Source organism: Penaeus vannamei, chromosome 14, assembly GCF_042767895.1.
Source record: "Penaeus vannamei isolate JL-2024 chromosome 14, ASM4276789v1, whole genome shotgun sequence".
NCBI classification, from domain to species: domain Eukaryota; kingdom Metazoa; phylum Arthropoda; class Malacostraca; order Decapoda; family Penaeidae; genus Penaeus; species Penaeus vannamei.
In genome coordinates this window covers 43,461,668-43,471,667 of record NC_091562.1, presented here as the reverse complement: position 1 = coordinate 43,471,667, position 10,000 = coordinate 43,461,668, and the positions used below count along the sequence as shown (strand labels likewise).

The 10,000-nt window shown below is 33.4% G+C and overlaps 2 protein-coding genes across 3 annotated transcripts in view; one reads left to right on the top strand and one right to left on the bottom strand.

Annotated features, from left to right (window-relative positions):
• LOC113806352 (uncharacterized) overlaps positions 1-522 on the top strand; it is a 3,800-nt gene extending 3,278 nt beyond the window's left edge. For both annotated transcript variants that reach the window (XM_070130017.1, XM_070130018.1), the window contains exon 4: positions 1-522. This exon is cut by the window's left edge and continues 657 nt beyond it. The gene's annotated coding sequence lies outside the window, so the exon portion shown is untranslated.
• Positions 523-846: 324 nt separating this feature from the next.
• Positions 847-10,000, bottom strand: part of Cad87A (cadherin 87A) — a 61,716-nt gene continuing 52,562 nt past the window's right edge. Inside the window, exons 20-39 of the mRNA XM_027357477.2 lie at positions 9,519-9,690; positions 9,177-9,349; positions 8,730-8,883; positions 8,158-8,312; positions 7,836-8,022; positions 7,582-7,692; positions 7,291-7,400; positions 6,811-7,008; positions 6,506-6,677; positions 6,085-6,399; positions 5,854-5,973; positions 5,504-5,673; positions 5,179-5,280; positions 4,821-4,894; positions 4,558-4,690; positions 4,161-4,285; positions 3,820-3,921; positions 3,482-3,641; positions 2,995-3,213; positions 847-2,776 (exon numbers count right to left, since the gene is read on the bottom strand). Of these exons, the coding sequence (XP_027213278.2) occupies positions 2,606-2,776; positions 2,995-3,213; positions 3,482-3,641; positions 3,820-3,921; positions 4,161-4,285; positions 4,558-4,690; positions 4,821-4,894; positions 5,179-5,280; positions 5,504-5,673; positions 5,854-5,973; positions 6,085-6,399; positions 6,506-6,677; positions 6,811-7,008; positions 7,291-7,400; positions 7,582-7,692; positions 7,836-8,022; positions 8,158-8,312; positions 8,730-8,883; positions 9,177-9,349; positions 9,519-9,690 (3,123 nt within the window). The 3' untranslated portion in view covers positions 847-2,605. The remainder of the gene's footprint in view (positions 2,777-2,994; positions 3,214-3,481; positions 3,642-3,819; positions 3,922-4,160; positions 4,286-4,557; positions 4,691-4,820; positions 4,895-5,178; positions 5,281-5,503; positions 5,674-5,853; positions 5,974-6,084; positions 6,400-6,505; positions 6,678-6,810; positions 7,009-7,290; positions 7,401-7,581; positions 7,693-7,835; positions 8,023-8,157; positions 8,313-8,729; positions 8,884-9,176; positions 9,350-9,518; positions 9,691-10,000) is intronic.

The window sequence follows — 10,000 nt, the reverse complement described above, 5'->3', positions numbered from 1 at the left end:
AAACAGAAATTTTTCCACTAGTGTCTAGTTCAATTTAAGGCCCCCTTGTGACTTTAGCTAGGTAATGGTAGATTTTTCATTAGCTTGATTCATCTGCTGTTGTTAAGCAATTTTTTCTTTCTTTTTCATGCGGTACCTTCTTTTACTTAAAATTTCTCAGCAAATGTTATTTCATACTTTCAGGCTTTGGTACTGGTTGTCTTCATTTTATAAACTTTGTGCATGTAGATTTATATAGTTACCAGAATTTTATTTAATGCATAGTTTAATAGGTATTAATGAAATATTTTATTACAGAGTGAATTACATATATTTTTAATGATGTTTATAATATATTCAAATCACTAGATATAAGATTAGGTGTAGACAGTATTTATTGTGAACATGTAAGTTATCTAATGCAAGTTTTGGCCTCCAGTGCCATCAGGTTAGTGATTTATTGTGGGAGTGATATTCCTATAATTTTGTTCATAGATAATTTATAGAGTTGTTGTATGTAAATAAATTGGTTGACTGTAGGAAGTACAGCATTTTATTAATAACCATGAATTCCTCTCTTATTTAGTATGTTTATTATCTTTTAAGAAAGTTTCTATAGATTGTAAAACTTGCAAAATTACTGAAGCTCATATTTTGGAGACTTCCATGGGTCCTCGTGTGCTTAGGCATAATAGCAACCCTGCAATACTGCTCCTTTTTTTACCTTTTGATTTTGTTATCATAACAGCTTCTCATATGACATAATTTTTTCAAATGTTCAAGAGCAATATACACAAAAAAGGAGATAAGGTTACTTCAATAGAAAAGGTTTTCTATATTTTAGGCAGGTATATTTGAAACAAAAAAATTATATTGTTTTTAAACTTTCATATTGTTAATTACACAACATTACAACTTAAGCTAATTAATATACAGACATTCAAATAGACATAAGGCACGTTTACATGGCTGTTATAGAGGAGGAAAAATAAATGGGAATATATATCTGTGAGTCAAGAAAACTGACCATATATTCAAGAATATAATAATATTCTATAGTTCTATAATACATTTGGTAATGTATACTATGATTACCTGCTTGTTGATGTGTATAATAGTGTTTTATTTACAGAGTAATGATTACACACCTTTTTTAATACATTGCCGAAGTTGACATTTGATAAAAAGAAAAACACATGAATAATAATATAATGATAATAACCACCATAGAACCTCATACTGTTTGGTTAATTACAACTAAATAGCCAAGTAAAGGAAACACTTTGAAGTTCAGATCTCCAAATTAATTAATAAAAAATATTTTTTTTCCAATACTCATGACACAAAGTATCCCAAATAAAGTAATATATTAACCTTAATAGTTAAATTAATGAGAATGCTATGTACAAGATGAATTCAGTGTGAATACCTAAGTACAGCCCGTGACTGCACCTAGCTAGTTGATTTTAACTCTCGTTTACATATGAAAGTATTAACAAACCTGTTACGAAAACCACAATGCTGCAATAAGCTGATGTTGGAAACCCCGGAGCTTAACAAAGGGAAGCCTCTCACAAAGCCTCTTGGTTTCATGAGCATTATAACCATCTTGAATGTATTGGTTGTATTTTTTATTGTATTTGCAGTTGGTTTAGAGTAACAGTAATTCGTCTGATGACATCATGTGAGAGGCAGATAGTAGAAGTGGAATGTTATAATAAACATTTTTATTTATAAGAATCTTCAAAAAGAATGTAGTTAAAAGAATTATGAACTGATATTTTAAGAGGTTTGAGTGCTTTGTTTTGGTGTCTTTGTACTAAAAATCTAGACATTGGATCTTTGAAATGAGTGATGTATTTTACATGTTTTTCTTCAAAGAATGATAGCCACTTTCTGTAGATAGGTTGCTTCTTTGAGAATTTACAAAATAATATGATATTCTGTTGTTAATCAGTCTACAGTAACTAATTTAAAGAGACTGTAACTACAACTGCAGTTCAATATCACGTCAAAACAACATCCATATTCACAAGTAACAGAAAAAAAGAAAATAAAAATGTTCATTATCTCCAATTTTCATGAATACCTATATTAATTCAGCTAATGAGGAGTAATTCTGAAAATATTTAAAAGCTGAATTCTGCTGTTATTTATATATATGTATATGTATATATATATATATATATATATATATATATATATATATATATATATATATATATATATATATATATATATATATATATATATATACACACACATATATGTTTATATGTATCTGGATATAAACAGTAAATAATATCAATTTTCTCAAACAGTTTTTCAAAATACAACCTTATTATTTTTACTTCACTAGATTCTTGATATCTAAAGAACAAAATCTGCACCTTAACTGCATTTTTAGTAATAATATATATATACATATATATATATATATATATATATATATATATATATATATATATATATATATATATATATATATATATACACACATATATATATAGTATGTATGTATGTATGTATTTATACATATATAGATGTTTCATTTATTTAATACAAAAAACAAATTTCTTGTATATTTTCATTGCACAGTGAAGATAACCTGTATCTATAAGTATTGTTAAATAAGTTCTGCAACAAGGACTGGTTCTCCCTGGGCATTCAGAGCAAGGCTGTGGGTAGCATTATGCACTGAGCCATTTGGTTCTTCTGGCAGAGGGCGATTGGCTATGTCGGGAGGCTGGAAGGTCGACCCAGTGAAGGATGTTCGTAGCTCGTGGTACTCACCATTCTGATGGTGTGGGAAAAAAGAGGACATGAGTTTATTTATATTTGAATGGGTAGAATATATAAGAAAAATGAATTACAGAAAGTTTAATAATTTCACAACTACTATATTTAAGATTATAAAAATATAAAAACATGAATATTGAATTTTTCCAAAAATAAAGCATGAACCACTTTATAACATGCTGAAACAAACAGGTGAGGTCAAGCCATATACAGCACCTGATGCAGAGGTGATCTAGGAGTTTCAACACCGGGGACTCGAGGACCCTGGGCTGAGGGAGGACGTCTTAGATGATCAAGGGTCGCATAATCATTGCTCTCCCCAGGATCTTCTCCAAGAGTTAGTGTCCCTTGCTGCAGTCCTCTCAGTTGCAATGATCGCAGTGTACCTCCATGGGACTTTTGGATTGTAGCATATGTATTACTCTGTGCATCCAGCTGGAAAGTAATGCAAAAGAATTTTAGCATAAAGGAATGCAATTATTGGTATATGGTAAATGTTAAATCCTTATATTAACCTTGATACCTTATATTAAACCTGAAAATTGACATGATACTATTATATAATGTATTGGCACACTATATAAAAAAAATTACTAGTTAGGCAGAAAGTTCATTTTCTGTTGTACAAATATGTAATGTAATTTGTGGATATCTATGGATAATCTCTTCATGTGAAAAACACCGAGGAATTTGCAGGACAGACCTGTGATAAGTCTATACTAGATCTTCTGTCAGGTGTCCATTCTGCATCAACAGTGACACTTGGACCCTGGCCTGGAGGAGGAGCACCGTTCACTTGCGTAGTGTCAAACTCACTCATTACTTGCATTGTTAGCTCCTGTTCTTCATACATTTTCAATTTCCTGCAAGAAAAAAATGTACGTATATAATTTAGAAGGGTTGACAGTTATTTGAATAGGAACCATTCAACTTTATATCAAGAAGATATTTGCTTTCATAAAGTGACTTACTATGAACGCCATAATCTTGGCTTTAAAATTACAATTATTTAAGCATACTGAAGTAGGGATAAATACTTACTGGTCAACCCACAATGGATTTTCTGTAGTGTTTAGGCCCAAATCCTCATCAATATTACGCTTGATCAAATGCTCTGTCGATCTGCTTGATGGAGTCATTACCCTGAGAAATAAACAGCAATAGAGACTTTAATGAGAGTTCTCTGCTTAGGAGGAAAAGATAAATGTATCAAACATTCTTTGCTTTCTCATTTATGACTTCGCCAATTAATTTTACAACATCTTACTGTAACTCATTAACATTTGGTAATATAAATCTGATCAGAAATTCCAGACTTTGAGTAATTTTCATTTTCAGGAATGTAAATCAAATAAAACAACGTCTATGAAACAAAATCTTACCAGTATCTGAGGCAACAACAAACAACGATGAAAGAGATGAAGCCAATGAAGAGGACGATCATAAGTGCTATAAGGCCTGCTAAGCGTGCATCCACCTCATCCCTCTGGGCTTCCACTGTAGCAGGCTGGGGAGAATATTTATTTTACTGCATTTTACAATTTTAGTATTATATTTTTTTCTCCTTTTTTTCTCTCATACAGTTTCTCTGTTCACTAAAATCTATAATTTACAAAGGGGGTAATAGTACATCAGCAAGTCCCACATATAATTCATGTTAATTAATATATGTTTGAATGCAAATTTACATGGTAAGAAAAAAAAAGAAAAGAATAAATCAAGCATCAAAAAAAGTGTGATATCATTTTTATTTGTCAAATATGGATCATGAATACTTACAAACACATTTTCGATAAAGAATGTTTCTGAACTGTTCCTCAGCGTTGAATAACCGAGATCCAGGCGTTGCAGGACCACAGGGATGGGCATCACTTGGTCTGTCTGATTTACAACGTGAACTAACATGTCCGTCCTGAAACAGAGTTTAGGTGTTATATCCAGAAAAAAAAAACACAATAAAACTGATAAAATATACAACAAATTTATGATAGTTTGCTACCAGATGTCAGTAACATAATGCATTCTCTGTCTACAGTAATTACCTCTGTCTGTTCACAGTGTTGTCAGAGTCTACGTGATACCTTATTTCATCAACTACAGCTGTTCCTTCACAAACCTGTGGATTTCATTCATTAGTCAAAGGGCAGAAAGGTGAAAGACATGTTATATAAAGAGACAGTGAAACCAGATATATATATGCAGTTAGCAGTAATTTAATATACATATTTACAGTAAAATACAAAAAAAAGAGAGACCAGGTTGCATTGATATCTTATTCATTTTAAGACATGTTTTCATCTCACTAATCATATATCCAGTATTGATTTGTAAACAAGAGGATCCTCATGTTTTACACTGTCTAGCTTTACACAAGAAGAAAATTCCAAAGGAGAATCTCACCTCAGATAGAGTATTAGCAATGGCTTCTTGTTGACGCACCACCTCTTCAGGGGGCTGAGCAAGAACAACTCTCACGAGGTCTTCTCTCTCCCACACCCATATCTGATGGCATTTGTATTTTGTGTAAGCTTACAAATACAATATAAACATGAAATCAAATTACAAATTGTATTTATCTCAAACATTTTCTCTTGTAAAAGGCAATGCTTTAGAAGGTCATTTTGTTATTAAAATCAGCATTAACAAATTACAAAACATTTTGTCTAACATCATCACAAAAGAAAGCAACACTTTAATGAATGGAAACCATGCAAATGGCCCTTACGTTGACGTTGCACTTGGCGATACGGTGTGGAGGAGCTTCCTCCTTTGCCTGGATCTGTAAGAGGAATCTGTGGCGTCTGTACTGTGACATCAGTGATGCTGTTGTCAACTTGCCATCTTGAGTGACATTGAAGGGTGATGGAATGATGGACCCAATAGATTTGCTATCTCCTGCAAAGTAGATGAGAATTCATTATTACTATTTGTATTATGAAGTGACATTCCATATCCTAAATATACTATTTGGAAGTGTTTTCAGATTGACATTGAACAAATTTAATAATTTCTAGCTAAATAATTGAGCAATTACATGACTCAAAATCTAATATCATTAAACACTGATGCCCTTACCTGGTCTGAAGAGATTGGAAGCCCGAATGGAGTAAGAGAGGGTACCATTTAGTCCAGCATCTCCATCAACTGCACTCACCATACGTACAAATCGGTCTACTTCTGCTTCATAATTAACCCCTGAAGGAAATGGTTTCCAATTAGATAACCCAAAGCTATGTAATATATTGTGTTTGTGAAGAGGCAGTGAAGATCACATGTCAAAAAGAATGAATAAAATCTTAAACTAACCTGCGTAATATGCATCTTTTAGGAATCGAGGAGGAGTATCATTTTCATCTTCAATATTCACAGTTACTATTGCCAAGGTTGGGTCATCTTCATCATAGACAACCTCTTGATTCTGATCCCATGTGAATATCGGGTCATTTGTGGCTTTGACAACTAATGTATATTTATCAAGTTGTTCTCGGTCCAGGACAGCATTGGTGTACAGGTTGCCATGTAATTTGTCGAGGTAGAAGCTCTCATGTGCGTTACCAGATACTAAGTAGTAATATATTTTAGCATTGATTCCAGCATCTGGATCCTTTGCACGAAGTTGACCTGTAGAGGGAAAGTGGATTGATTAGCTCAAGTTGTCCTAGGTCTGTTTCTCTGGAATTCTTAAAAAAGATAATTCGCATGATTGCAACTTCTCCTGGGAACATACCAATTAAGGTGTGTTTTGCTGTATTCTCAGCAACACTGAAGTGATAAGCATGTGGCATACTGCTTCTTGGGAAGACTGGACGGTTGTCATTCACATCTTCCAAAAGAACAGTCAAGAAACGAAGAGTTTCGTATGATATTGGCGAGCCTTGATCTTTGGCCACAAGAACAAGCTGTGAGGGAAAATTTTATTATTACTCTCAACCACATTAACAGCATTTGTAGAATTAAAAATGTGCTGCAAAATTATTACAGAATACAATATATAAGTTTAAACATCTATTACCAAGTAAAAAAAAATCTTACCTCATATTTATTTTGTTCTTCTCGGTCAAGAACAACTTTGGTTGAAAGCGCTCCCGTAACAGGGTCAAGATGGAACTGTGGTGTATCTTGGAGATTTTCTTCACCAATGCGTAAATGGTAACGCACTTCTCCATTGCTTCCTGTGTCTTTGTCCTCTGCCTCAACTATTAGAACCTCTTGCACTTCCGAACTCCAGTTCTGCAAAATCATTAATTTCAGAGATTGTTTTGTGTTAAGAAAATAGAAGCTTTGAAATTAAACTTATTCAGAATATTTACATTCATACAAAAACTACTTCAAAATTAATGATTTAGTTTAGAGAAATAGTATTATACATAATATGAAAGAAGAAACATGCATACATACATATAAATACACACACAGATATACTTATGTACATATTACATTTTTATACTGAAATAACATTAAAAACAGATAATTGGTTCTTAGGTCTGTCATAAAAGAGAAGAAATTACCAACCTCTTTGACCATCACTGTTGTGTTCGGTAAAGCTGGAGAAATGAACTTGGGTTTGTGTTGATTCTGAGGCAGAACTGTAATTTCCACATTTGCAAAGTCGCTGTATTCGCCTATAAAAAAAATCAATTTATTAGATATAAATATTGTCTGTCATCAATGATTATTTTCTCTCTTCTAGTGCTTGACTTTTCTTTTTTAATATATCAACTTCTTTACCATTTAGAATATGCTTTTAAAGAGCGCTTCATGATAAAAGGAAAAAAGAAAACAACAATTTGTGATATAATTTACCTGTGCCATTCAGGTCTCTTGCTTCTATTGTAAGGTTATATTTGCTTGGTTTTGCTACAAGTGGTAGCGCTGGGTACAGAATGCCCATATCGGGGTCAAGGTAGAAAGAACCTGAAATATTGTTTATGCAGTATTATGAATATATCTATTGATTCATATTCTCACTTGAAACTTTTAGACACTAGCATTGGTATAAGACACTAACATTGGTAAACGACAGCTTCAAATAGGCATACAATGTAAAAAAGTTTTACCTTCCTCATTTCCTTGTGTGATAGTGTATCTGATAAGGGCATTGATGCCTTGATCATTATCATGGGCTGTGACCTGAACAATGGGTGCTGGAGGGTTGAGGGGCAAATTCTCCACCACACTGGCAGAGTAAGATTCCTGGCTGAAGGCTGGCGCATGGTCATTCACATCCGTTATGGAGATGTGTAACTGGTAAAGAGAAATGAATTGTATTGAATGAAAACTAGAGCTTAAATTAGGGTAGGAACTGAAGTATATACTAGCCAAGGAAAAAGACTATTCATGAAAAATGCCATGTGGAAAAGGGACATCCACACTACTCACTGGCACAGATGACTGTCGACGGTGATTCTCAGGGGCTGAGTCTGTAGCTACAACTCTAAGGACAACAGCTGCCAGAGATTCCCGATCTAGTAATGCCCCATTTCGTACTGTCACTAGACCTGAAGCATCTATTGCAAAATGCTCGTGGTGATCACCTATGGATAAAGAGCTCATATTAGCCTCTTGATTAGAGCATATATTATTACCTATACATGATTTTAGCCTTGTATATCTCTGGATATATCCATTCTGGAATTTATTTGGGGATAAAAAAGGCAGATGTTTCCCTGTCACGAGCTTTGGTGATTACAAAAGAATGCAATTATTTCCATACAACCCAACTCAATTTTAACTAATTATTCATATTGATAATATATGTATATCCATCTCTCTATTCACATGTATAAACATATATTTTAGATCTTTCATAATTTTTAAAACCCTTGTGGTATCATTGCTCTTCTGAAAACTGCTTGACACTCTAGTAGCTAATGTATATATATTTGTTAAAAACTTTACATTGCAAATAATTTACTGCCAAAATGTTGATATCAAGGATAGAAGAGGCCTACCAGCAAGGGAATATGTAATAACTCCAAAGTCCCCTTCATCTGCATCTCTTGCAGTGACGGTTATGACAGATGTTCCTGGCGGAGAGTTCTCCGCCACATCTGCATCATAAACTGAGGCACTGAACACTGGCTCTTCATCATTTATATTTTCCAGCTGAAAAGCCAAAAGGATGTATCCTCAAATTCACACTTCAAAAGAGCTTTAAAGTTTCAGAAATGAATAAACTGTCATGAAAAATATTTAAAAAATAATGTTGCGTTTTAGAAATACCACATTCATCCATTGGCAAAAAAGTTATATGCAAGTTAATTGAAGGGTGAGACAAAAGTTTCCCTATATAAGATTTTGTAAGTATAGAAGTCCTCTGTTACTTTACAGCATTTGACTTTCATACATCATGTAAAGGAGCTGTTATAAGCATGAGACTGTTTAGTTTAAGTTCCTACCTGTACTATCACTGTAGCTGTTGCAGATAAAGTTGGAACACCAGTATCATGAGCTACGACTGTGAAACTAAGCTGGGGCTGGGTCTCATAATCCAGTCGAGCTTTCACCGTTATGACACCAGTAGCATTGTCAAGGCTGAAGTGTTCTGATGGCTCTGCTAGTGAATATCCTCCTACAGACAGAAATATGTAGTGTTTAAAAGGTGATAATTATTCACAAATTGACTTAGAAAAAAATACATGACAAATTTTCAAAAGCTATATACTTGAGGCTTTATGTATTTCAACATTTTCAGACCACAAAATACAAAATATAACAGTCCAAAAAAGACCATTTCTTACCTATATTGGAATCAATATCTGATGCTGTGATGGTAGTCAGAAGAGAGCCTCTAGGCAGCTCCTCAGCAACTTTGACTTGAATGGTCGGTGAGTTTGGACTCCATGGTGCCGGGAACACAGGTGGAAAATCATTCACATCCACAATAGTAATAACCAAATTACCAAGACCAACCTGGGACATGAAGGAATAGGTATGGGTATGAGGGTGATACCTTTTAAGAAAGTTTGGATTAGACAGTAAAATAGCATTTTCTCTTATAGTTTATAAATATGTGAACTGTCTTGGTAAATTAGAGCTGTATGATTAAAAACTTCAGAAATGGTCAGGTAAAAAGCCTGAATATGTGCTGATGTTTAATTACAATGTATACTAGTTTGATGATAATATAGTCTGCAAAATTCTGATGTTTACATGTCAATACAGTTAATAATTTGACATAACAGATGACAGAGAAAAACACATTAGCCAAAAATGGATCAGC